The sequence below is a fragment of the Pseudopodoces humilis genome, chromosome 11 (assembly GCF_049639895.1).
Source record: "Pseudopodoces humilis isolate 2021_Gansu_Grassland_sample_001 chromosome 11, ASM4963989v1, whole genome shotgun sequence".
NCBI classification, from domain to species: Eukaryota; Metazoa; Chordata; class Aves; order Passeriformes; family Paridae; genus Pseudopodoces; species Pseudopodoces humilis.
In genome coordinates, this window is record NC_142210.1 from 5,920,617 (window position 1) to 5,948,577 (window position 27,961).

The 27,961-nt window shown below is 44.7% G+C and overlaps 1 protein-coding gene across 1 annotated transcript; it reads left to right on the forward strand.

Moving 5' to 3' along the window:
• The first annotated feature begins 4,179 nt into the window (after positions 1–4,179).
• On the forward strand, positions 4,180–27,488 carry PCCB (propionyl-CoA carboxylase subunit beta). Its single transcript, XM_005529553.2, has 15 exons — positions 4,180–4,348; positions 5,832–5,951; positions 8,225–8,293; positions 9,408–9,464; positions 11,500–11,613; positions 13,102–13,212; positions 13,522–13,630; positions 14,537–14,657; positions 18,322–18,403; positions 19,905–20,028; positions 21,306–21,413; positions 24,932–25,032; positions 26,156–26,254; positions 26,459–26,552; positions 27,219–27,488. The coding sequence occupies exons 1-15, from the start codon at positions 4,190–4,192 to the stop codon at positions 27,338–27,340; spliced, it is 1,590 nt and encodes a 529-aa protein (XP_005529610.2). The 5' UTR covers positions 4,180–4,189; the 3' UTR covers positions 27,341–27,488.
• Positions 27,489–27,961: the final 473 nt, after the last annotated feature.

Sequence of the window (27,961 nt, forward strand, 5' to 3'; positions counted from 1 at the left end):
TTGTGAGTCTGGTCAAAACCTGTGCTTCCAGGAGTGCGGGAGTTTTGTCAGAACAGAACTCTCACTTTGGAACAGCCCAGAGCAAGTAGAGGTGACCTAGGATTAGCACTAAATAGTTGAGCTGATTCTGAGCCAAACTGCTAATGCAGAAATACTGTTTCAACTCTGCATATACTCCAGTTTAACTTGGGTTTAGGGAGAATCCTACTGTACATACAAGAAGAATGTGCCTCTTAAACACCCGAGTTACCCCGCTGACTTTGATGACTTTGGGTGGTTCCCTACAGGAATACAAACTGATGATGGAACTGGGTTTTATTCCCTACTTCTGTTTACCAAAACCAAGCACAAATTACTATTTGACTGAACATGGAAAAATTGAGTATCAGGAGACTATTTTCTTATGGATTAAAGTCCTCTTTTAACTGGATTTGGCTTCAAAATACTTGCTTCTCTTTCACTGATTTGCATTGTGGGGGCTTCTTGAGAAACCGCCTGGAGAATTTTCAGTTTCTGATGCATCCTTGTGACAATCTCTAGCTTGACAATTCTAACAATATTGGACTGTACGAATGACTGTCAGAGCTGAGTCTAGTATCCCACTTCCAAAAGCAGGCAGTGACAAATATGTAGGGAACAGTAATAATATTGTAAGCATATTATGATATTTTCCTAGCATAGTCTTCCAGCAGTTTGTGTCCTGATGACCTACAGAGACCAGCAGCTCCTTTCATTTTATACTCCTAGGTAGATTCCTCCTCCATTAGTGTGTCCAGGACCTTTTGACTTTTTGGCCACTACTGAAAATGGAGCTGATGTTTTTGCAGAGGTATTGTGAGCTCGTTCCTCTTGTGAACAGATGTGTATTTTTGGGGTTTGGTTTTCCCCAGTGTATCGTAACATCTACCTGAACTACATTTCTCTCTGAGCTCTGTAAGGTGAATTCCTTTTACTCTAATGACAGCTTAATTTCAAGAGCTCTTAATCAGGAAAGTTCTGAAAGGCCTCTAGAAATCTGAGTTATTATATGAACAGGATCTCCCTTTTATATGTTTGACTTCACTAAATAAAGTCACTAGATGTATATGGCAGGAATCTCTGTACAAAATCTCTGCCAAGTGCTCCCCAGTATGTCCTGTTTATGTGTTTGCTAATACTGGGTTTTGTGGGTGGGGTTGGTGGGCTTTTTGGCATTTTGCTTCATAATTCATATTGGATTTACAGGTTTTAAGTTTTCTTAGGTCCCTTAGTGCCTGCCTTAAAAACTGACATTACAATAGCCACCTACCATGTTTTTAGTAAGAGGCTTTATATTTAAGCGAGTTATCACTGAAGGACCTTATAACACTGAGGTGAAAACAGTTTGGTCCTTAAGGATTTATTCTGTAACTTAATCTTTACTCTTTGGGGTGAAATAGGACCTTCAGTGTACCCAGTAAACATCCAGGTAAAAACCCAAGAAAAAACAAGCTTTTTAGCCCAGAAATCTTCTCAAGTTCCTTTGCACTGAATTCAGATAAAACAAACCAAAGCTAATATCTTATTTTTGTTTTTTTTGTTGGATAGTCTGAACAATCCCTGTAATCTTGGCTTGTCTTATTGCCAGAATTTCTGGCATGCTTCCTTCTTCTCAAGTATTTGAAAAAGAATTTACTAGTTTTCATACTTCCAGCAAGTTGCTTCTAAAGGTATTTTTTGGACTCTTCACCCTGTTTTTTAATATGTAACCTGCAACTCTTGACAATTCCGTCTCCCCCTCTACTCTTCTATTGGGCACAACTTCAGCTATCCAAAGAATGCCCTTTTGCCTCTGCTGAATTATTATCATAAGGTTCAAAGAGGGGTTGGACAAATTCATGACCATTAGTTCCAGACACAGAAACTAAGGGGACTAAAAATCAAGTGTAAAAAGGAAGTAAAGAAAAGTAAAAGCAAGCATGGCTCCCCTTGCCATGCCAGCTTTGTCTTCCAGATGGGGGCTTTTTGAAATGCCTTTGTTCCCAGAATGCAGATTCCCAACCTCTTTTAGATGTGACCCATATTCTGAATAGTGGTTATTTTAATTTCTGAAGTTGCAGAGTTGCTCTTTTGAGTGTATTTTTAATGAATAAGCTATTGCAGGCAGCCTGAGTGATGCTGAGCCCACCTGAGGGGGATAGTGGAGGCTTTTGCTTCAAGTATCTGTTGTCTGATTTCTGCCTGGGCTGTTTTGTGACCAGGAGAAACTTCCTGAGTGGGGAGGGTGAAGTGGCTGTTTGGCTGCTGCCGAGGCACAGCTATCTCACAGATAGGTCAGGAATGCAGCTGGCATCCTGCAGCTACTCTGGCTGGGGGCTGAAACAGCCTCCTGATCAGCAGTGTGTTTGCTGAGCTACTTGGTGCCTTTCTTGTCCTGGTCTTCACTGCCAAGATCTCCCTGGACCTTTGTGCTTGCAGGCAGGGCTCAAGGAGAGGGCTCCTGTAGTGGGGATGATTGAGTCATCAGCTACTGAGAAAATTTGACACATTCTAGGGGACCAGACAGGATGATCCAAGTGGGTGGAGAGAGCTGGCTGGTGTTGCAGTGATGCCACAGTTACCTTCGAAAGGTCGTGGAGATCAGGGAGATCCCCCCTGATGGCTGGGGAAAGGCTGGGCTTACTCCGATCTACAAAAAGCCTGGGGGACTGTAAGGTGATCCCCCTCAATTTGGTATGGGAGGAAAGCCATGGCACAAGTGTTCTTGGCTGCATTTTGTGGTCACATGGAGAAGTTGATTTGGAAAAGCCAGCATAGATTAACCACGAATAAATTGTGTAACCAACCTCAGTGCCTTCTGGTGACAAAGTGAGGGGTTCTGTGGATGAAGGAAGAGCAGTGTATGTCAGGTGTCTTACCCTGGGCAAGGTTTCTGACAGGATCTCTTGCTATACAGCTGTATCCAGGCTAGCACATCATGTTGAGGAGGGGGGCAGGATGATGGTGAAGGGCCAGAGCACTTGCCCCCAGAGGAGATGCTGGGGGACTGGGCTTTATTAGCCTGGAGTGGACACTGGGGACATCCCTAGCAGCCGCTTTCTCGTACTGGAGAGCCTGTGGCTGTCACCTCACTAAACCCGCCTGGGTGAAGGGGACAGTCAGAGGACAAGAGGCAGCTGTCCTAAACTGAAACAAGGCAGGTTGCTACTGAGTGGAATGAGTGTAGGGGGATCACTTCTCCATGGAGCCAGTCAGGCACTGGAACCCGGATTGGGAAAGGTGTGTCAGCTTCTGTCCTTTCTAGGTTCAACTGACAAAAGCCCTAAGAAAAGTGGTATGAATTCAGGGCTGAGTCTGTTCTGAGTAGGAGGCTGGACTGGAGCCTGAGAGCCCTTTCAAAATAAATTATCGTACAACAGCTTGTACATGCTATGTAATCCAAGAATTTCCATTCTTGGAGATTCCTCAGACTTGTGGTATCCACAGGGCCATGCTCGTGTATTTCATGTGTGATATGTGCGCACTTACGGCAACATTCACCTCGCCCTACTTGGAACTGGCCGGTGTTTTGTTGGTGGTCGGTGTCGGAGGTGGCCTACAGGGGTAACAAATGATCTGCTGCACAGATGGCTGTGCCTGCCCACTGGAGAACTGCCTGGGAGCCGATGACATCAGATCTCTGGATTGCGGATACACTGCAGCTCGGGCACTCGCTGTGTGTGCTGCGTATTCCCCGCGCATCCTGACCCACTCCCTTCTTAAAGAGTCTCGATTTTCCTCATCCGTCCGAAAGTGTGCCGTGACAAGAGCCACGGTGCCTGAAGAGGCATAGGAGGCGGCAGGGAATCGGTACCGGTGTGTCACAAGGACTGTTTTCCTAACAAATACTTTCTGGCATTTGGAACAAAGCGAGGGCAGCTAATCTTGCGAGCTGACACCTCTGCTTGGCCTCCCCACTTCTGAAGCGCCACAAATCTCTCCGCCACGCAGGAAAGGGGGAAAAGCCGATGCCTCTTCCTGCTGGTCTCTGCGCACAGAGCAGAGCGACAACAGCGATGAACAACCCTGCCGCGGAGGGCCGGGCTCGGGCAGCGGCCTGCGCCGGGCCCGGTGCTGGCAGCAGCCGTTCCCGGGCCTCCCGGAGCCGTGTGCCCCGCACGGCCCTGCCATAGCCGGGACACCCGGGCGGCGAAGCGGGGCCGGGCCGGGCGCGCAGGCGCAGCGCCGGGACATGGCGGCTGTGAGGGTGCTGCGGCGGGCGGTGGGGCTGTACGGGGGCCGCGCCGCCTCGGGGGCCCGCTCGGCCCCCGGGCCCCAGCGCATCGAGGAGAAGCGCCGCGCCGCGCTGCTCGGCGGCGGCCAGGCCCGCATCGACGCCCAGCACAAGCGGGTGAGCCCAGCACGGTGGGCGGCGGGGACAAAGCCCCGTCCTGCTGCCGCCGGGCGCACGCTCGCCGGGGAGGGCAGGCCGTGCACGGCGGGGCTCCGCTCGGCTCTGGGGACTCGCGGCTTCGCGTGGAACCTGCAGACTTCCCTTTGCGGGAAGCTTTCCTCAAGCAGCACTAAAGACTGCATTGCCTTTTACTCTGAGTAGAAAAAAGAACAATTGCTTTACTAATTCCTTCGCCTCAGAGTGGTCACCGAGGTTGCCTGTAATAGGTATGAGACGTAGCGTAGACAGAAGTTGCAACTTCTTCTGAGCAGCAGCTTCATCTTTACATCGCTGTTGCAAATTTAAGCTGAGATGAGAACAAAGAGTTAGAAGAGTGAAAACAAGGCAAAAACAGGTGGGAGGGATGACAACAGGTGGGTGTTTAGTCTCCTGTCTCATTGCTGATGTTCTGTTTATTGTTTCTTGCTGGGACGGCCCTGGCGGTACCACGGTGGCTCGTAGGCATCAAGGAGGTGGGAATGGCGATTCCCATGAAGGCTCCCTCAGTGATCAGTCTGCCTGTCAGCAGTATGCCTCCCCAGTCATACAACACCTGAAGAGAGTTCAGTCTCACTGAGTTGCATTCAGGACACTGACATACCAATATACAAGCATTTCTGCATGATTAGGGCCTTGAACAACTTATGTTTTATATAAACTCAAACTATGGCTTCCCTTAGGTTTTCCTGTGTTTGCTGCTTTTCGTGAGCTTTTTGGCCTACTGGTCAGATGTTTTGTAGGAGCTGAGCTGTATTATGTCATGTTGGTGCAGGGTCACATCATCCCCTAAAGGAGACAGCCCAGCTGCCCTGCCCTTTGCAGACAGATGCTTACCATGATTGGAAATAACAGATTTGTTTGGTAGGTTAAGATTTAAAGAACTTTGCAGGCACTTTGATTCTGTTCTTGGCCCTTACCCTACTTTTGCCCGTAACAGTGTCCAGCAGGAAAAAGAACAGAAGGATTTTGTCAAAAGATCCCTGCAGGCTGACACACTTCCCTCTTATTTACTGTAGTCAAATAATATTTGAGTGTGGTGAATTGAACCCTGAGCTGTTGGAGAGGACTGGTTTAGCTGTGGAAGGGTTCCCTGGTTAAGAATAGAAAAAAGGCCTTTATAGCAGCATTTAAATGTGTAAGCAAAAATAGCTGTGATGCATTTATATCCTGTTGAAAAGTCTCTGCAATTGTTTCCTTTCTCCTGGGGTAGTGCTGCTCCAACAGTCAGCCTTCTTTTCAGAGTCTGGCTTGCATTATGTTTGTTTTTGAGGAGGATAATCACTACACAGGCTATTTCCAGCTTTGGGGGCCTGCAGTTACTTAATGGACCCAGTGTAGCAGATCAAGTGAGGTTTTGCTTGATTAAACTGCATCAGCTGGGGGTCAGCAAACAACCAGAACTACCTGATGGCTCTGTTAATTGTTGCTTGCTCTGTTTCAGGGAAAGCTGACAGCAAGGGAACGAATTTTGCTGCTGTTGGACCCTGACAGTTTTGATGAATATGACATGTTTGTGGAACACAGATGTACTGACTTTGGGATGGACTCTAGTAAGAATAAGGTAGTTTTATTTCATATAACTCTTGTTTTGGTGTCCTCTGCTGTGCAGCCAGCCTGCTGGTTGAAAACGGGCTCTTCTGTTCACATGTGATTTCTACTATTTTTTTTCTTTTTATGTATAATTTTGTTTTGTAAATTTGCTCTAAGTACTCTCAGTTTCCATTTAACAGCTTACAGAGTTTTTTGTTGCCTAAACTTGATACCTTTTTTATAAGGTCACCTGTTCAATTTAAATACCTTCCTGGAAATTGTCTTATATTTGCATTTTAAACAGTAGAGGAGGCTGCAGAGCTTTGTTGGTACAATTTTGTCAATCAGATAAGAGGAACAATTCAGGGTAGATACTTCTGATTCCCTACAGGTAGGATTAGAGTTATTGGATTAAACAGCTCAGATTGATATTTATGCCTGCCAAACTACAGTCATAAAATCCTTCAGGGCCTTACAATCTGATCTGGATGTTTGGAGGTCCCAGCATTTGTACTGCTCTGTTAGCCAGCTACACCCTGCTTGCTAAGGCACTTTGCTTATGTGGCCATGTATTGTAAACCAACATGCTACAGGGAGTTACACACACGCAGGGAAAATCCATGGCTCCGCAAAGTCTCTCACTGTAATGTTGATTCCTGATAACGTGCTACCTGGGAAAAGTGTTCTCTTGTGGTTTGGTAGAAGGAATCGGTGAGCTGCTGAGATGTCAATGGCTGGTGCTAATGTGCCTGTTCACCATTAATCTTCCTGTAGCCAAAGGCTGTTGGCTGCGGGTTGTGGTGTTGGGTGAGGAGCTGCTCTCTGTGTGCCCTGTGCAGCTACAGCTTCTGTTTGTGGAGTTTCTAAACCAGTTTGTTGGGTTTCAGTCCTTCAGGTTGTAGGATTGCAGCCTGTGGGTGAGGGAGGGGACAGCAGGGTTCCAGCAGGGGCACGGGGAACAGCAAAGGTGAAGGATTTATTTGTTGTTGACAGAAAGCTGATGACACTTGGTGTTGAGAAGGATGTTGTGTTAGACCTCCTCCCCTCTCAGGGAGTAGCAGAGCAATCATCTTTTTTCCTCTACATTTTTTACTCTGTTCCCCAGCAAACTGAAATAACTGCCACATTTCCTCTCATCAAGTTACTCCATGCTGCATCCCACACATATCAACTCTGTTGATAACAAATTGCTGTTCCTGAAAATAGGAGGAGCAGCACAGTCCTGAGTGTGACGGTAGGGTTAATTTTTTCCCTTGTGATTCAGAATTCACCCTTCAGTGAACTGCAGATTGTGTTTACAGAGCACAGTTTCACAACCGATGACCTAACTGTGGCCACTGAGCTGGAATATTGGTTTAGCATTGAGTTTCTCAGAGTCCCTGGAACTTTCTGAGGGTAGGACCTGTGTTCACATCCAGGCCGCTCTGTGGGCTTCTGGGGCTTTTGGGAGTCACCTGTACATGGCAGTGGCTGAAGTACAGGCATGTGCTGCTGTTCTGTGTGCCAGGGGCTGAGAGCAGTTCTGTGTGTGCAGCCTGAGAAGAGGCACCAGACAGGTGTGACCTTCCTGACAACAGACCACCTGGGCATAAATGGCCCTTAGAGTGGGCCTGCACCACACACTTCCCTTTTTTCTTTCCTTTTTTTTTTTCATTTTTAGTACCAAACAACAAAAAGCACTTCAGTGCCTGAAATTCCCTTTTTTACTGACAGCCTAGCAAAGTTCCTTTCCTATTGTTGTCTCAGAAGACTTCTATATATTTTCTTTACTAGAAAGTGATACAATATCGATGAAGCACATTTTAAGACTCAAAGGCTCAATTTCCTTGGCCAGTTCTTTCTTCCCTTGTTTACAGGGGGAAAATGGGACAGGTCAAGTTCAAGCATTTGAGATGACTGTGATTATATTTTTGGACCTGTCCAGGGTTGTTTTTTATCCTGTATCAACACCTCAGAGGTGCACCATGTCCATTCTTTCAAAAACATCAGCTAGTCCTGATAAAAAGGTACATCCTGTCTCTGAGGATATGATTTGCCTTAAGTCCAGAAGTGGTAAATTTGAAGGGAAACTGTTAAGTTCACTGATCTTTAATACATAGTGAATATGTGATATTACCTCTAGTTTTCCTTTTCAGGGCTGGGGAAAATCTTTGTGGAGTCTGCACTGCAAACATGGAAGATAAGATTTCCCAGGAAATCAGTCTTTGCTTTGTCTTAGTAGGAGTTTGTGGAAATTTTATTGGATGTCATTGTTGCTTTGATTTTTTTTTTTATTTTCAGTTAATTTATCTGTTTTTAATACAGTATCCTGGTGACAGTGTGGTGACTGGCCGTGGACGGATTAATGGGAGACTAGCTTATGTTTTCAGTCAGGTAAAGTTTTACTTGTTTTTAAATAGTGGGAACTTACCCTTTGAAATAAGTTCACAATAGTTCAGTGTAGTCATGTAGCAACGTGGAAGGAAGCAGTGCACCCTCAGACAAGAAGAAGCAAAAAAGCTTGTGATAGATAGCATATAAATAGATAAAATATATTTTTGATGTTAAAATATATTTTTATATTAAAATAAAATTATTTCAAAGGAAACATCTTGGGTAGAGACTTATCTTGGTCTGAAAGAAAGGCTTTCTTTCAGATCATTAGTAAGTGCTGCTCTGTTCTGGGCCACAAAGTAGCCTTTGTTCCATTTGCTTTCATGGCCAAAGTGGCTGTTGCTGTGTTACCTTGGAGCAAGGGTACAGTCTGCCTTTTTTGTCTTGGATATGTGCTTCTTCCAAGGAGAGACACTGTTACATGGGGCTGAACATGTGGAGAGGAGCTAAACACAAACCTTCATTTTAGAACACAACTAGAGGGTAGTTTTTGTATTAGTAGAATTTAAGAGTGCTCCTTCATGATACAACCCTCCCTTTTTGTACTTAAAGACCCTTTTTCCCTCCAAATTGAGCTGCCTCTTGAGATGCCAAACCTTTTTGGTTCAACTGTTATTTGTAACAGAGACATACAACATAACAGTCATAACAGAGACATGCTGTCTCTGTCCATGCAGTTTTTGGGGCTTCTTTAAGAGTAAGACTTAGTGGGAATGCAGCAGAGAAACTCCCCAGGAGCTGCCTCTGGGCTGTGTTTGTGCCAGTAGGTGTCAATATCCTCTTTTCCTTCTGGATCAGTCCAGGGCCTGTTAAGAGATCTTTCTGCTTAGGCCTTTTGGCTGGCATAGTCCCTACAGCACCCCAGAAGAGTAATAACTCTTGGACATAACTCATGAGTCTAGAATGGTGATGTGTATCCAGGTTTGTATTTCCTCCTTGTAAAGGAGGCTTTATTGAGCTGGGATGATCTGCAGGCTGCACTGAGGGAGTCGGTTGTTTTGAAGCAGCATACCAAATATAGAGCGTTGTAGGATTACATTATTTACTGGCAATAGCTGACAACATTTTGCTGAAATTATTCTTTCCCTTATCTGAAAATTTGCTTTACCTTCAGGATTTTACTGTATTTGGAGGCAGTTTATCTGGAGTTCATGCTCAGAAGATCTGCAAGGTAATATGACACAGGAGAAAATAAAACAATTGTCAGCATCCTTTTTTCAGTCTGTTGTGATAATGACTTTAGAGAAAATATTTGGTGACTTTAGTGGGCTCTGGCATGTGCCATGCCTGAGAGTGGTGCTTCTGGAAACTTTATTGAGTGTGAATGAGCCTTTCCAGGTAATACACACTTTGTTACATTAAGTTATCTCTTCTACTTTACTGCAAAGGATGAGAGACTTGTCAAGTACAAATATAAATGTACTACTCCTTGTACACTGGAGAAATATGGAATTAATTCAGAGAAACTTTTTCCTCTAAACAATGTGCTGTGAAAGTGTGTAATAGTTAAAAATAAGCAAATGTAACAAGTAAACAGCCTGAAGAGAAACAGTTTTACAGCTTGGAGGTCACCTTGACCCTGAGATTTTCTCTTATCAGACACTTGTGGCTATTTATTTCTGTTTGTCTGCTTGTCTTGCTAGAAGAGTTTTTGAATCCCAGGACTGGGGAGACAAGAACTCTTTTATGCATGAGTGTTGAGTGGTGTGATCTGGGAAATCTTCCTGAATTTTCTTGCCATGGAATCAGAAACAAGATTTTTGGTGCACAAGGCCTTTTATGCTGTGGAAATAACTACTCTTTGGCATAGGCTCCTCAGGAGTGTGTGGGTGTAAAACTAGAAAACATTAAGACTTCGGGCTAGATAACAACTATTTGATTTTACCAGGGTTTGATACTGGGAAGGACTTGAATTACCCTTTAACACTGAAGCTTTGTGGTGTCTGCACTGGGGAGGGATGGAATGGTACTGGAATGATGGGATGCTTTCTGGAGGGTTTTCTTTGATCTCTTCTTTCTAAAGCAGCATGGTCTGATCACAGAACTAGAAAAAATGTGGGTCCTTCCTGGCTGGTGCTGTTCTTGGTGGGCTCCAAAGCTGGAAGGCTCTGAGGACATCAGTTGTTCTGGGGTTCAGTCTTTGAGGTGTGTTTTAGAAAGAACTTGGAAGAGCCTTGAGAAAGAAAGTCCATATATGAAGTCCCTGGAAAACAGCAGAATGTGTCAGTGAATTCTAGGACTGTACAGAGGTGGTTACCACCAGTTCCTGTTTGGGCTGGAGTTTTGGGTCTCCTGAGATACCACTGACATGAGTGGCACCAAGTGTGGTGTCTGTGTTTCTAGGCAATATAAAATTCAAGATTGATTCTACAGGCACTCTGAAAGATGGGACTGGAATTGTAAATCACTTAGAAAGTTAAAGATTGTCTAAAATAATTTTATAACAATGATTAAAAGAGCAGGGAAAAGCAACTTCAAATTTCAAAATGGAGATTAACTGATGTTTTACAAAAATTATTTAGGAGCTAAAGCAAATCTTGATGTTAAAACAGATCTTAGCATAATGTGCCAATGCTGTAGTGTTATGGCAAATATTTTACTGGAATTCAGTAATCAGGAATATTTTGTGCAAGGAATGTAAGGAATTCAGTCCTCCTACTTAAGGCTCTGTTGTAGTATTGTGTATGATCTTGAGGCAAGTAACCAAAATGATGAGAGTCCTAGAAAACAGGATGTGGGACTGAATTGGTGGTGCTTAACCTAGAAACATGAAGAGGAATACGAAGACTGAAGGGAAATTTGAGGTACTTGAATGTTCACAAAAGTAAAGGCCAAGAATAGCTAATTGGTCTCCCTCACTGCTGTGTATCAAGACAAATGGAATGTTTAAATTTCTGGAGGAAAGATTTAATTTAGTCTTCCCAAAGAAGTTCTAAGAAGGGTAATCAAGCATTAGAATATACAGCTTAGAGAGATTCCACAGCCACCACTGCAACAAACTTTGAAGAGTAGATGAGGGGATGATTGAGGTGCAGTTGAGGCTGCTTATGAAGAAGGGGAAATTGTCCCTCTCCTGTGACAGTGTCACTCACACTGCATTATCCAACTCCAGTGCTGAGTGTGGAGATGCACAGCTGGGAGGGCAGGTATTTTTTTGGGGTTTAGCTTAGCTGGGCCAATACTGAGGAGTTTGTGTTCATCACTAGATTATGGATCAAGCTGCCATGGTTGGAGCGCCTGTGATTGGGTTGAATGACTCTGGAGGAGCCCGTATCCAGGAGGGAGTGGAGTCCTTGGCAGGCTATGCAGACATATTTTTGGTGAGTAGGCTGCTGGATGGACAGGGAGCTTGGCATCCATAAAGGTGGGCAAAACATGCAAGTGGGTGTTTGTAAGTAAATGTTAAAGTTATCGTTCTGTTTCAGCCAATGGATAAAATAGTATGTGAAACTCAAACCTTGGTTCTTTTCTTGGCTTTGGGCAAATGTACCCATGTCTTAAACAAGGGTGATGCTGAGGTCTGTAAAACTCTGTGATCTAATATATAGTGAGAATGACAGAACAGGCAATTTGCTTAACTGGAAGGAAACCCCAAGCAACTACTTAACTTCTTGGTTTATACCAATTTTGAATTGTGTGTGTTGGGATGTAATTTCTCTGAGCATTTATCAGTTTGAGGCAAGTGGGTACACCATAGTTCAGTGTTTTTTTTGCTTCTGATGCACTATCAGCTTCCCCGTGTCTCTTTTGAAATAAAGATATGTTATCAATTTCACACAGCAGTTATTTTCAATAGGACTTGTAAAAGGTGAAGGATTTCCACTGGAGAAAGAGGAACTTAAAGTAAATTAAGCACTGTGTACTGACTGACTGGAAACTTGAAAAGCTCAGATCATAAGCAGTGAAGTGCCCGTTCTGTCAAGGTGGGGGTTAGGAGGGAAAACAAAATAGAGTTTGTGGCAGCAGGGAAAGAAGGCATGCAAGCCAGAAAGATTTCTGTTCAAAGAAGTGTGCAGGTCAGTGTTAACCTTGCTGGTTTGGGATGTCCAGTGTTGATTACAACTGGTGAAAGATGTATGTTCCCAGAGGATTTTTGTGGTTAATGCAAGAATTTTTCCCCTAGTGTGCTGCTGCTCATTTTTTCATGGAAATGACATTCTTTTGTATGCCTGCTAAAATACTTTGCATCAAATTGTGTGCACAGAACACTGTCCTGTCAGTAGGAAAGTAGGTGGCATGTCAGGTCAGTCAGATGCTGACAGGTTTTGGGGTGGTGCAGTCTGGAAGGAACAGTTACAGAAGTCTTTGTGACCCAGTTGAGCAACAAGCAATGGAAGTGGTTTTTTGGATAACACACAATCCATGTTGGATGGCAGCCATTCACTTTTGTGTAAAACTCAAACTGGTGCAGAAACCTGATTTTAAAAGAATCTCTCCCCTAGTTGGTCAGTAAGATTGCTTCTACCTCTGAGCACAGTGTACGTGCACATCCAAGTGTCAGGGACATCGACTCCTTCCCACTTCAGGCTCAGTGCAGTTTTTGCCCCTGCAGTATCTGTTGAGGTGGCTCATGTTATCTCCTCTGCAGTCATTGTATGGTATAGGGAATCAACTGTAGGGGAATAGAAAGGAGAAAAACAGAAATAACAAACTCATTTTGGTTCAATTTGCATCAAGAGATTCTCTCCAGGTATTTGTCTGCCAGTAGATAAAACAGTCACTGTGATGGTGAATTCTTGCAGGACCTGGGCACAGATTTAAAGATACATTTCTTTGGTAAAACCAGATTTTTTTTTCTCCTATTTCAGAGAAATGTTTTGTGTTCTGGTGTCATTCCCCAAATCTCCCTCATCATGGGTCCTTGTGCTGGTGGAGCTGTGTATTCTCCTGCCTTAACTGATTTCACATTCATGGTGAAGGTAAGGGTGTGTCCTGAGCTGCTGCTGGTGATGGTGATGACACGCTAAGTGACCACATTCGAATGGGTATTTTCTGAGATGATTTTCTGCTTTGGATTTTTATTTTGCATGAAAAGTTGAGAAAATCTTTTCCAAATAACTTGTGGACAGTTGCATCTTCAGTAGATTTTTAGTGCAATGCAGCCTTTTTAAGAAATTTGTCCCTCTGTTCTTATTTTGGGGGAAGTCTCTAGAGGCTGTAGCTGTTCCATAGGTGCTTTTGCAGCTTGGCTCTGGCATTCACTGTTTCTGCTTTTCCACTTCCCCCAGGACACATCCTACCTATTCATCACTGGGCCTGATGTGGTGAAGTCTGTCACCAATGAAGATGTCACCCAGGAGCAGCTGGGGGGTGCAAAGACACACACTGCAGTGTCTGGTGAGAGCTGGGGGCTTTACAGAACATTCTAATTATGTGCAAAGTAAATGTGAGTAGTTCTGGCTAAACAGCCAATGCAGATGAGTCCAAGGGACAAAGCTCTGCCTAAGCACAGGGTCTAGCTCTTCATATGCTCTCCTGCAGCTCCTGTTTAGTAACTGAACACAAAGGAGGGAAAGCGGGAATATGGGAGAGTTCTGGGATTTTGAAGAGAAAGTAGCAAACCCACAAAAGATGCTAGAAGTGGGAAGACTGTCAGGGGGCAGGGCTCAACAAAGTCAGCCTGGGGTGGGTTTTTTTTGTTTGTTGTCCAGACATTTACATGGGTTGAAAGATTCTCAGCAGTCCCTTCTTAGCTCACTAAAGTGATTGATTGAACTGCTTAACTATAAACCAAGTGGCAGTGTGAGCTGAACCACGTCTCTCCTTTTTTCCCCTCTGTGAAAACGCCTGTGAGTCATGAATCTTCTCAAGACTCAAATGACTGTGGGATCTCAAATTCTGTGTGAACTGAGCTGATGATGAACCAAAACCACACACCCAGATGTTGCCCAGATCCAGCCCTTGTATAAAGAGCACTTGTAGTCCAACGCTTGGGTGCAGCACAGTAACCTGAACAGAGTTCCAGAACGCTGGAGTCCAGCTAGGGCTGTGCCAGCTGATAAACCACTTCACATCATTTTAAATATGAGGTCAACAATGCTGACCTGTTCTGGAGGAAGTCTGATACAGCACATATTTTCTAGATATTTTTAGCTGGTCAGATTTAGTGGCTTAAGACTCCTCATTGTTAATAGCTCAAGTTTAAAGAGTCTTGCTGTTGCTTGTTTCTATCTTTACTGGTATGTGTTTGGAAAGAAAAGCTTGCACGATGATTTCCATACCTGCTTTACTGTGTCTGTGCAGGAGTTGCACACAGAGCCTTTGAGAATGACATCGATGCTCTGCTGAACCTCCGAGAGTTCTTTAATTATTTACCCCTGAGCAACCGGGATCCAGCTCCAGTCTGCGAGTGCCATGATCCCAGGTAAGGGAGCCTGCCTGAGCTCAGTGCTCTCTGAGCACTGCATTTCATGGCTTCTCTGGCTTAAGGGACACTGAGACACGGGTGTTCTGTGCCTGGGATCTTGGCAGATAATTCTGCATTCTGGTATGTGAATATGGAAAGTTTTCCAACATGTGTGTGTTCACTATTAGGTAGAATTCTGTTTTCTGAAAGGGCTGTTGTCCGGGGGAAAAGCAATCTCTGTCCAGGTGGGCTGCCCAGTCCCTTGGAACAAGTGAGAGAGGTAGGAAACAGCACAGTGAGTGGCAGTGAGGAGAAGTTGCCCTGTTCTGTCAGCTGTGTCTGTTGGATGAGTTCTGCTCATAAGGGTTAGAGGTGGGCAGGCAACAAGGAGGCAGAAAGCTTTGTGTGTTAGGTACTTGTCTCAGGCTCACTGTGGAGTTGGCAACATAATACAGAAAGGACTTGAGCCATTTCAAGAGGGGAAAAATGGCAACTGTCTGGACTTTTATCAGGGAATTTTTCCAGGAGCTGAGAGACAGCCAGAGAGACAGCACAGGACACTGAGCAGAGAGCCTTGCTAGGACTGGAAGACAGAATGTAAGTGGAGTAAAAGTATTCTGACCCAAGCTCCAGTTGCACTTGAAGTTCAGCCCTTTCTGTAGGGAACCCTCAAGAGGCTGTTGCACTCTCCTGCATGGGAATGGTGCCTGAATATGTTCCTTTCAGCTCCTCACATGTGTATGATGTGTCTTGGGGCTCTTCATGTGTGATGATTTTAACATGTGAGTCTGGAAGGTTATTTCCTCTTCATTCTTCACTGTGCTTTTCAGTGTCTGTGTAACAGTTTGTTTGGGGAGGTGCTTTTGGATTGATTTACAAATCACTGTGCTGGTCCCTGAGATACATTTTTCACTTTTTTAAAAATAAATTTGCCACTTTCTTTAAGAAAATGGCCAGACAGGTGAATTAATTACTAGTCCTAAATTTTTCTGAGGTAGGTGTTGATTTTTAGGAGTTCATTAAACTGTGCTGGTCTGATTCTGTTCTGTTCTTGACTGCTCTGGTTTGATAGTGACAAAACCAAAGCAAATCTCTTGTATTATTTGCTGAGTTGGGGGATTATCTTTGAGGTTATCATTATTTATATAAGCATTCAACAAGTTGTACTGGGATAATTGCTGTCTATAAATTTGACTTTTGTATTTTAATTCCACTATGGAAGCAACAGTCCATTTTTTAAATCAATGTACTTTATATCAGGCAATTTTATGTGTGAGAAGCTGTCAGGTTGTAGCTACTAAAGTATAAGAGATTTGTCTCCCTTAAGAAAAAAAGAGCTAATCTTTTACAAGGCGTGAGATATAAGTGCATTTTGTACTAAGAACTTGAAATTAGTAGCCTTTATACATGTGAAGGCAGATCTGTTTGTTAAATTTGCCTGGTTTTATAGCAGCATCTCCAGTAGTTCTCCCATTTATGGTCCTAAATGATGCATAGATTGGTATTATTTCATCTGGACATTCTGACATCTTAATAGATTCCTTTTTCTTGGGCTTGTGTTTGATCCTTACAGCTGCTCCAGTCCCCATCCATTTCCTCTAGAATAATTACTTTCTTATTGCATTGTTTTCACACCAAAAAAATTGCTATAAATTATGCAAACCAAATGTAACCTACTTGTGCTTTCATTGTGAAGTCCTGGGGCTGTTGGGGGTTGTTTGGTTGGTTTAGTTTTCCTTCTAGTTTGGCAAGTTCTTTTTGGTGTTGAAAAATGCCAGCCTTGGCTGCTGAAGCTTGTGTTGGTGTTTGTTGGTGGTGGCCTGGGTTCCAAGGACTTAGAAGATCCTGCCTTTGGGAGGTACCTGATGCATTGCATTTGCTGTATGGCATGGTGGGATTTTACCTCTCTCTCTGTCTCTACAAACTTCTGGAGGAGGTTATTGCAAACTCTTGGTTACCGAGTGCATTTTCATTTCTGCATTGAATGAAACGGAGTGTCCATCCAGCTGTCACAGGCTTTAACAATGAGTAGCAGTTCTGTCCCATTAAGTGGGATCTGTAAGAAACACCTTTTCAGCCAAATGAGTGCAGCAGCAAGCTCCAGATGTCCTGTGTTTGTAGATATTTGAAGGAGATTTTTCAAATGTGGTATCCTGAATAATGTCTTCATTTTGCTGATGGCTCTTTTAATGCTGTTAAAATTTCCTTCAGCACTGTGTATTTATGGGAGCAATAATTTAATTTTTCCACTTCTATCTTTTGGGGTACCACAGGTTGCAGGACAGAGCTTGGAGCGCATCTGTATCTACTTTACAGACAAGAAAGTTTGGAATAGTTTTTATCTTAGGGTTTAGTATGTTAAAACAAGTTTAACTTCTTCAGATTAAGGCTCCACTGTATCATTTTATGGAAGTGTTTGTATGCAATATTTATATTCTGTGGAAAAAGCACTTGAAGTGTTGCTGTTAGCTTTGTTCTATAAATAGCTGTGCTTCTTCCCTTCCCTGCAAGGGGCTGTGCCTCTCTCATCCCATGTGTCTGAGGGAGCACAGAGACAGCCATGGGCCTGCACTTCTGTCTGATTTTGTCAAACCACACATCACTTTCTTCAGTTTTAAATTGTGTGTCTAGAGCCTTGTGTTGTCTTATTCAAAATGTACTAAAGCATATAGCATTGTTAAAATATTAATTCAGTAAAAACTCCATAGAAACAGCATTTGTTACAAACAGATCAGTGTTTTTATGGAATAGCATAAATATACTCCCTGAAACTTCAGTGGCGAGTCATAAAAATTGACACCCCAGCACTAAATCCTCAGACCCAGTGGGTGCCACTGCTGAGTGGGTCCCTAATGAGGGTAATGTGATCTAAGGTGGGGAACTGATCCTGTCACTGCTGATCGCAGGACAGTGTCTCTGTTACAGGAAAACTCCACGTGAAAATGTGTCACTCTAAGTGGAGAAACAAGAAAGTCTTTAAACGCAGCCAGTGAAGGAAAGTGAAGGGAAGATACAGAGTGTCTTTCGTATGTTTTCCACACTCTCTGCTTTGGTCTGGTTGGGGACGGGGAAATGAACATGGAAAGGTTTCCTACAGCTCAGTGTGTTCAAATCCTCGGGTGACAGCGTGGGCAGGGCAGGGTGAGTGTGGAGTTCCTGATATCCTGGTGTGTGACAGGGAGCCTCGGGCCTCCCCGGGAGAAGGGCTCTGCCTGGCCCTCTGTAGGGACCCGGCTGTGCTGCAGCCACCCCTGACCTGCTGAGCGGTCCTGCCGCCAGCCCCCGTGTCCCGTGCAGCCTCCCGGCCGTGTCCCCTGCAGCCCGGCAGCCTCCCGGCCGTGTCCCCTGCAGCCCGGCAGCCTCCCCGCCGTGTCCCCTGCAGCCCGGCAGCCTCCCGGCCGTGTCCCCACACCCTTCTGTCCCGCGAGCCAGCAGTGCCCCCTGCAGCCCGGCCGTGTCCCCACAGCCCCGCGGGCCGTGCTGCTCGGGGCTTCCCAAGCACAGGTGCCTGTGCAAGAGGCTGCTCGGGCTCAGGATGCCTGAGATGAAGAGAACCGGTTATTTTCCTCATATTTGAGGCGGTTTCCAAAGTTTCTGAGAGGTGGAAATGTTTACCCGAGTTTTTGGTCTTGGTGTTCATTTGGTTGAACAAATGTTGCTCACACTTGCTTGCTTTCCACAGTGACCGTCCGGTTCCAGAGCTGGACACCATTGTCCCAAGTGAGTCAACCAAAGCCTATGATATGCTGGATATCGTACGCTCCGTAAGTGTGATGGTGTTCAGATTAAAGATGCATATATTACATTCTGGGTCTAAATAATTGAGAAAAAACAGTAGAATAGCACTGAAGATACAGATACTGTTACTTATTTATTTCAGTCTTTATAAGTGACTATTTCCACCTGTGCAGTAGCTGTGAATGGGCAACAAAAACTGGAGGGGAAAAAAAAATTTAGTAGAATCCCAAGATTTGTTTTTCAGGATACATCTTACACTGTATACACAGCTCTACAGATGAAAGATGCTGAAATTCAGTTCTTTCTGGGGTCAGAACCTCCCTTGAGTTGTTTGGCACCTCCTTGCACCTTGGTGCTTCTGTCTTGGATTCCAGCACTTATATATAAAAGTAATAAAGTACACAGAATGCAGAGATTTACCCTTCCCTGTTTCTGGTTAGAGACAGTTATGTACATGCACAGTACAAGAAAATACGTTTGTTTTTTTTTTTAAATTACAAGATTTTCAACTGGCTCCATTTAGACTCATTTTAGCAAAAAATGAAAGCAAACTCAAGATGTTTTTAATCCCTGGATTCTTCCACTGTGAATTTCCACACTATGTGTAATGAAAGTTAAAAGGTGGCATGAAATAAAAATCATTAGGTGAATTAGGAGAAAACCCCCAAGCCCTCCCACAGATTTTGGGAAGTATTAAGGGAAGAAATAACACCACTTTTATAGTGCTTACATTTTTCACAACTTTTTAAAAACTGAGGCTAATGAAATGACTGGCACACTGCAGTGTGTATGGGAACAGCTGCCATAAACAGATGGAAGTGGGGAATCCTGCTGGAAGCCCAGGCAGCCATGTGTAGGTGTCGCTACTGCTCCACGGATAATTCTGATCTGTTGGAACGTGTGAGTTCTGATCGTTCCTCATGCACCAGGGCTGTCCCTTGGCAGGGCACACACTGAGCTCCAGCCTGAGGGAAGTGCAGCCACACAGGTGTGCGCTTCCAGGTGGATGCTGGCTGGACACTGTATTCCCTGCATTCCCTGGGACACACCCAGCACTGACCCTGGGGCAGCAGGGCTGTGCTGGCTGCTCCAAGAAAGGGCTCTGAGTTTGCCAAGAGAGATTACATCAAACGTATCATGGGGAGCCTCTGAGCTCCAGGAAGTACTGTTCTGTCACTGGAAATCGGTCTGTAAGGCTGCTGCTAATCAGTTTGTGAGAAAGAAGTTCTTAACATGTGATTTGCATTCCATTCTAAGCCGGGAAGAAAGGCTCCCTTCAGTCATAAAGGTGTTCCCTGATGGATCGCTTAACTAACTGTTTCGGTAGTTTCTGCAGGACTATATAATTCTTGCAATGAAGGCTGCAAAGACTAAAAGGTTTCCCTCCCTCTCTTTCCTTCAAAATTCTGCAAGTTCTGAACCGTTTAAAAAGTTGCAATACTAAGGTAACTGAGTTTGTGTTTGCCTGTGTATTTATGCACCTCTGTCTGGCCTCATATGGGCTCTGTCTGCCTCTCCCTTTTGCAGATTGTGGATGAGAGGGAATTTTTTGAGATCATGCCAACCTATGCCAGGAACATTGTGGTGGGATTTGCCAGAATGAATGGACGGACCATTGGGATCGTGGGCAACCAGCCCAAAGTAGCCTCAGGTTAGAGTCCAGTGTGAGACTCTCAACAGTATCTTGCCTGTGTCTCTCTCTGCATGCTGTGTAAGGTCAGAGCTGTTGTGTTGCGTGCTCCTCCACTCATTCTGTGTTTTTCCACTGCTTGTTTTGTCTTGAACCTCACTGTAATGCAGCTGTGAGCTGTGAAACGAACTGCAAACCATTTATTTAGTGGCTCAACAAGGTGATTTTGCTCCCAGGTAATTGAATCAGTGCTGCATGAAGTCCAAGAGGAGCAGCAGCTGCACACACGGTGGGCGGGAGGGGGCAGGGGTTGGGGGGGAAGGAAGAGCACCAATTAACTGGGTTAATCATAGCATGGAAACTGTACATTTCCTTCCATGGCAGCAAAATCCCTAAAACTCATCGGTATGGTGAGGGAACTTTATCTCACTGTAGCTGAACAGTGCAAAGCCTTCAGATGCACAAGTGTGGAACTCTTGACCTCACATGGTTTGGATCTGAAGGTACAACGTGCAGCTCTAGCTAAGATCACCTTTCTTAACTATCCAGGGATTTTGCTTTCCCTCCTTAACTGAGTAATTTCTGAAGTGACCTTCCCCAATTGGAACTTTCTGGTTTACTCCTTGTTTTTAATTCTTGTATCTGTTTGTTTGGGGAAATCAGATGACCCAATTTGATGTTTCATTTGTTTCATTCGCTTCTACAAGGTATGACCATCAAGATACTAGAGAAGGTTTTAATACAAATTTAATCTTCGTTTGGTATTTTAAATTTTAATAGGTCTTTTTAATGTTTCATATAGAGGCTTTGATACAAAATGTGTTTTGCTTTAATATAGTTGTGCATAATATAATTCTAAATGGCGCTGAGACAGAACAGAAACACTTTGCTGTGTGTCTACCAGAAATGCTGCTCTTTCACAAAATGTTATTGGGGTTTTTTTTATCAGAAAACTGTAACCTTTCAGTATGATTGATCTGAAAAATACTAATGAAGAGAAAGTTACAGAAAAAATATTTTTAATTACATGTATTTAATTAAACTGTTATGTTTTGGGAGAGAAAGTCTTTGCACACAGGGATCAGAAAAATAAAATGAGCCTTTGAGTGTAGCTTGTTCTGTGATCTTAGTTCTAAACCAGGAAAGCTTCATGGCACGTTATCTCCACATTATCTACAGATAAGCTTTTCCTTTGTTTTAAGAAGACAATACAGCTAAAATAGTGTGATTTAGAGTTACCTTGAATTTCTGCAGATCCCTGGAGTTGCTAACATCTTTTTCTGTGTTCTTAACCTCAGGGTGCTTAGACATAAATTCTTCTGTGAAAGGAGCCCGCTTTGTTCGGTTCTGTGATGCCTTCAACATCCCCCTGATCACGTTTGTGGATGTCCCTGGGTTTCTGCCAGGTATGCCTTATCCTTAGAATTCAGTGTGATGCATGGTGGTGTTGGTGTTAAAAACGCATTTTCAGGACTCTGAGAAGACTTTTGCTGCAGTAGACTGAAATAAACCAGGTTTTAAAATCCCACTTTTTGGGAGAGAAACTCTGTATTCTAACTACATTAGTCATCACAAAGGATAGTAAAAAAAAAAAAGGGCAAAAATTGTAGGAAAATGAAATAGTGCCTGACTAACCAGTGTGTTCATGAGTTACAAAGCTTTGCTGGAGTTACCTGAGGAGAGAGACACATCATGCAGTCAGGTAATACTGCAGTCTCCAGCAGCCTGGTAGAGACACTGGGATGGCCAGTTTGCCAGGGCCAGGCTTGGGGATACCATGCTCTGGAAAGCTCTGTCCTACTGCCAAAAGCTGTGACTGTGACCTGTGCAAGGAAAAAACCTGCATTCCCTGGAGATGCTGCTCTTGTTGTAAGAGGTGTGAAGTTACACTGATTGCTGTATTATACCGAGGGTCCATGTCCAGATACATGCAGAGCTGTGTTTTCAGATGTTGTTTGATCTCCACAGCTCTTGCTAGGCAGGGTAGCAGCAGCAGGCCCTGCACAGGCTGTGCTGGGCCAGGGGAGGCAGTCTAGTGCTGTCCCCAGCCCTTGGGACACGATGAAGGGAGAGCTGGCACCGCCGGCTCTGGGCAGGGAGCAGTGGCAGCTGGGGCCACTCGAGGATGTTCTACCCACACCTGCTGCAGTCCCACAGCTGATCCAGGCATGTGTTGCTCTTCAGGCTCTGCTGCAGCAGGATAACCTGCCTCCTCCATCTCCTGTACCTACTGCCCAAAGGGGGTGTTACAGCCCCCTCGCTCAGACCTAGGGCTAATCCAAGGTTCTTTTGTTCTGGGTAGACACAAAGGAGAAAATCGCAACCAAATATTCTCAAGAGATAAAAAACACTAGAGTTTACTGGCAAACTATAGAAAATTAAGGAATATTTGCAAACGAGTAAATGCAACATAACATCACTTATCACAACATAGACAGACCACTGAACATAGAAAACTTTTAAACCCATTCAATATCATGTTCTGTAAGAACAGAGTTAGAAGAAAGAGGGGAGAAAAATAGGAAGACAGGAAAGATACAGAAAAACAGCTCCCAGGTCCTAGGTTCCAGCGATGTAAAACTCTAAGATGAAGGTAGGGTTAAAGGACAACGTGCTTTCCTCATGGTCAGGCTTTGGCCCATCCTGGGTCTTCCTCCCAGGTGGGACTTGCAGTCTCTCAGCCACTCAGGCAACTCTGGGGCAGCTGTCTTCAGTGTGCCATGGCTGACAGACACTGTGGGGCTGGGGGGTACAGCTCACCAGAGCAAGGTCTGACCCACCCACCACCACGCATTTAAAGCCCCCAAGATCCCTCAGAACAGATTACCTTTTCCAGCCTCTGAAGGGACAGGATGAAGCTCTGAGGGGAAAAGTGTGTTTTCATTGGCATTGTTTTAGTTATACATGCCACTCCCTGTGTCTTTGATGCTCCAAGACACTCCTCAGTGGAAAATGCCTGTGTTTAGAGGTACATTGGTGAGGAAAGGGCTATGATGAGCCTGCTTTTGGCACAGGCTTGCTGAGCAGGTAATATTAAAATGACCCATTACAAAATAGGTTGAGAGAGGACTATAAATGTTATACAATCAGATCTAATGTTAATACTGTTGTATAAACCATGGTTTACCTTGAGGCCTCCGTAGTTCTCAAAGCATCAGAATGTGACTATTCAGCATTCCAATTCTTGCTTTAACGCAATGGAGTTGGCACATTTTAACTAGGAGTTCCTCTCCTTTCTCCCCAGTGTAGGCTCAGCCTCCTCTGATATGGGTCAGGCAGTGGCTTGGTGTAAGTGGACACTCCAGCAATCCAGATTTCAGCAGTTGCTCAGAATCCAATAACTATTTTCATATAGCTAATTCAAAGTACTGACTTGATATTGCACAATAGAATGTTGGTTTGAAAGCATGTAAATGGAAGGAAAAAAAGACAAACCTGAAGAGATGAGACCTGAGGTTTGATTATGATCTGTTGTGTTAAGGAATTTGACAAGATTAGCCCATTAGCATTAGAAATCACAGATTAAGTAACAATTTCTGAGGGTAGCATTATCACCCCATCTCCCTGTCCAGTACAGAAGGAGAAAGCACCTGTCACACTGGCTCACAGCAGTGTACAAAACTTCTCCCAGCATCAGTGACCCAAACACTTGAATAGCCCCAGTTTTCACAAGTGTGCACAGAGATGACATTTAAGGTGTTCATAACCTGTAACTGGATAAAAATACATGTTTAGAACAAGGCTGGGACTGAATCTGTGGCCAGAAAAGAGTTTCTATTAATTGGTCATGGCAGTGTAAATACTTCAAATGACTGAAATTACTTTTAAATGACTGAATGAGCTTACACTGGAAACTGGCTGCTCTGTTCTAGGTGAGCTTTAAAAGCAGGCTGTGACTAGAAATGGGGTCTGGGAGTGCTCCCCAGCTCCTGGCCTGGGCTGGGTGTCCCACCTGTGCTCAGGCTGCTCCTTGGGGATGAACTTCCCTGGCTGTTCTGATTCTCACTGTAGGGTCTGTGAGCTTGGCAGGTCCCACTGGCTGCAGGGAAAGGCAAGAACCAGAAGTGAAATTGCAGCTGAGAGCAGACATTTGTGAATGTAGATTGAAATTTTCAGACACTCAATTTACACCTGAGGGGAAACAGTAATGTTAAGCCAGCAAACACACTACCAAGTAAGTTCTTCAATCTCACAAAAGAATTTTTACTTACATTTAAAAAAAAAATGTACAGAAAACCCTCTTAAGAGTATTTGGGATCATCTTGTGTGCTAAAACCTAAAGTCAGGAGGTGAATAAACTGCAATAAAGTTATTGTAGAGTTACATCTAGTGTTCTGAAATTCATAGTCCTAAAAATAAATTACAAGGGATTGCTGATTCCAAGTCCAATTAGGTTCGCCTGTCTTTGGGACACAAGGGTGCTGAGCATCCTGGATGGCTTGCATTCCTGTTTGCTGCCTATGATCATTCTCCAGAAGCACCTGCTGTGGAATTCATACTCTGTCTTTTAAGGTCCATCATCCTGGGCTGCCTTGAAGGACAACTAGGGTAGGTCCTCAGTATGGTAGAGCAGCCAAGCTGCTTTCTGTGTGGTCTAGATAAGAGGGGGCTTGGAAGACGAGGTTTCTGGAGAAGTGTCTCTAGGCTGTTCCCCACTGCTGGTCACATCTGAAGTTTTGAAAATGCTCTGACTGTATTTTGTTCCTAGGAAGGTCCCATCTGCTGAGCTTTGCTTCTGTGACCTTCCATACAAACAACCACTGCTCTGATTTTTGAGTTGCTCAGTATCTTGCAGAGAACACTGCCTGGCATGATCTTCTCCAGGGTGTTAACATGGCTGTGGTGGTGGTGAGGTTTGCTGCCGGCGATGGATAATGGGATTGTGTGAATTCCCTGGAGTGAAGTAATTCCTTGTCCTTTGCAGGCACGGCTCAGGAGTACGGTGGGATTATACGTCATGGCGCCAAGCTGTTGTTTGCCTTTGCAGAGGCAACTGTGCCTAAGATCACTATCATCACCAGAAAGGTAAGCTGGTAAATTCCATGGAGTTCCTCTTTCCACTAGTGGCAATTATAGTTAAACCAAACTTTGTCTGTCCCAGTGGTGCTTTCTATCAGTGTCACATCTCTGTTTGTCACATTTGGTAACACTTTTTTGCGTAACGTTACAAGAGGCCACTTCTTCTATTCCCAGACCACTACCTCACTTCCTTCCTTCCTCTTGTCTCAGCACCCTTCTGAAACTTCCAGTTTCTGCTCCCTGCTTTCTCTCTGGAATGCCTTCACTCAAGTACTTGTCCCATGTCACCCAGCCTGTCTAAAGAGATGCCATCTGTTTGCAGCAATTCTGCTTTCTCCTGTCTTGATCCCTGAGCCTCCCGCTGCAAACCCTGCACTGGCTGCATCTGTTTTCTGCTGTGCCTGCAGGCTGAACACTCATGTGGCTTCTTTTCCTCCCCAGACTTCTGCTATGCTCTACCAACACCCTACTGCCATAAGCTCAGGCTGGTGCCTTACAGTCTTAGCCTTCTCCTGGCTGCTCTGCCCCTCCTGCTTGCTTTTCTGATATGCTTTCGGCTTATCATGGCAGAAATAAAAAAAACCCTTTCTGTTCTTTTGCCTTCTCTGATTGTTCCTAGTAATTCCATGCAGTACTTGTCAATCCTGCAGCCTTGCTGCACCATTCAGTACTGTCCTGACAGGGACTGCACTGCAGTTTGCTCTGCAGCCCTGCAGTATCTGTTCATCACTGCTGTCTGGAGCATTTCCAGTTCCAGAGTGGAGCACTGCAGAACCTGAGTGCTGTATTCCCTGGCCAGGAAATTCCAGAAAGACACGGTCTGGTTGGTTTGTGTGCATGTGCAGGGTGCAGGTCGAGGCCTGATGGTCTGGATACACACAGCCCCTTCCCTCCCTGCCTTGCAGAATGGGCTTGTTCACCACCAGCAGCCCTCTTCCTTGCTCTTTTGGGGCTCTAGTTGAAGTATGTCTACTCCTAGGAGATTGCTGCCACAAAGTGGAGATGCTCTCCTTCAGGTAAAATCCAGCCCCAGCTGCTTGTCTCTGGAATAGAAAATGCTGCAGGAGCAATGTAGGCTGTTGCTGCTGCAAGGCCACTCCTGGAGTGGGTGCCCTGGTTTGTGTCACAGGCCTACGGAGGTGCCTATGATGTGATGAGCTCCAAGCACTTACGAGGAGATGTGAATTACGCCTGGCCCACAGCTGAGGTGGCCGTGATGGGAGCCAAGGTGAGTCCAGGCCCTTCTCACTGTGGTGCAGCAGTGCCCTGCCAGCAGCACCAGTGCCATGCCAGCACTGTGGGGTGTCCTGGTGCTGCAGGCAGTGGGGATGCTCCCAAGCCCTCAGCTGGAGGGCATGGCTGTGAGGTGGGCAAGGGTTAGCAGGGCAGAGGGCTGAGGGACTATCACTGACCCGAGCCCTTTTGTTCCCAGGGTGCTGTCCAGATCATCTTCAGAGGAAAGGAGACAGATGCAGAGGAGGAGTACGTGGATAAGTTTGCAAACCCCTTCCCTGCTGCCATGAGAGGTATGGTTGTCTTCCACACTGTGTTCAACTTGGTTTGCCAATGCGTGGGGATAAAGTTGTGCTATTGAGTAAATCTTTAGTAAAACCTGGAGTAAACAAGCAAGTTATTTAGGTAAGATACTTGTATCTGAGTTAGAAAGGTGATGCTTAACTACAGCCTGTACATGTGGACAACATCTGGACACAAGACACCTTCAGCTGCAAAGAGCCTGGTGAAAAGTGGGGACTGCTCTGCAAAGTGCATTTTCAATTGTGTAGGTAGTAGAAAATGTCTCAAAATTCAGCCTTTTCCTTTATAGCACAGGTGCTTTGACAGTCTGGTATACAGCCCTAGATGCAAAGCAGTGGCCTGAAGAAAGAGTAGGGCCCAGTTCAGTTATGTTCTCCAGAACTCTCAGAGTAAGTTTTTCCACTGTTTTTACTTCCAGTTTTGGAGCAGTAACTGTGCTCTAAAATGAAAGTTATACTTAAAATTTAAAAATTGACTCAGGAATGTTTTCTTCTCAGGCTATGTTAAATTTAGGTAATTTATGACTTGTGAAGTTATTTATTCCAGCCATTGTTTTGATTTTTCTAATTTATGGGTTAGCCTAGATATAGAAGGCTGGGAGGCACACACTTCATGGTTGGTCAGGTTAAGGTTTTTTTTGTTTTACTCTTTTGCAGGGTTTGTGGATGACATCATCCAGCCTTCAACCACCCGCACACGCATCTGCCATGACCTCGACGTACTGGCCAGTAAATCCCAGTCCAGTCCTTGGAAGAAACATGCCAACATCCCACTGTGAGGGTGAGCAGGGGCTGTCCATGCTGGGAGACATCCTGAACATGAATTCTGATTAACTCTCTGATTAATGGAGGTCACTTGGCAATAGAAACAGTTATTTTCATTTTGATTTTGCCAATAATCATCAATAAATCATACTATATATTTAATTTGGGGGTCTGACCAGCTCACCTCTCTAAACCAAAGGGATTTTTGGTGGTTAATACTCAACTCGCCCTTCCCTGTCTGCAGCAGGTGAACTGTTACTAATTGCTCAAGGTCAAACATTCAGGTAGGGCTGAGCACCTCCTGCTGCTGGGAAGTTAGACCCATGTGGAGTTCAAGGATTTTCCACTGGGTACAGACCTTGGTGTCTGACTCCACTTCCTGCACCACTGACTCAAGAGAGGAAAACCCTAGCTTTGGGATTCCAGTGCCTGGGGACCAGGCTCTGCTGATCCTGGGCTCAGTTGTTCTGTTCCTCTGTTAGTCTGGCCTGTAGCAGATTTTCTTTGCTGGTTGCAGCAGCTGGGTCTCACAGCCCCACGACAGAGGTGGGCGGCACAGGGGAGGCACAGCCAGCCCCCTCTTAAGGATAGCAGACAAAAAATAGGAGTTTTTTGGTGGGACATGCAAACCCTCC

Bases quoted from the DNA above. Each gene is read 5' to 3' on its own strand.
- PCCB (XM_005529553.2), top strand. From the start codon at position 4,190: ATGGCGGCTGTGAGGGTGCTGCGGCGGGCGGTGGGGCTGTACGGGGGC. The intron at 13,213-13,521 runs GTAAGGGTGTGT...CACTTCCCCCAG, and splicing joins ATTTCACATTCATGGTGAAG to GACACATCCTACCTATTCAT. The intron at 18,404-19,904 runs GTAAGTGTGATG...TCCCTTTTGCAG, and splicing joins TGCTGGATATCGTACGCTCC to ATTGTGGATGAGAGGGAATT.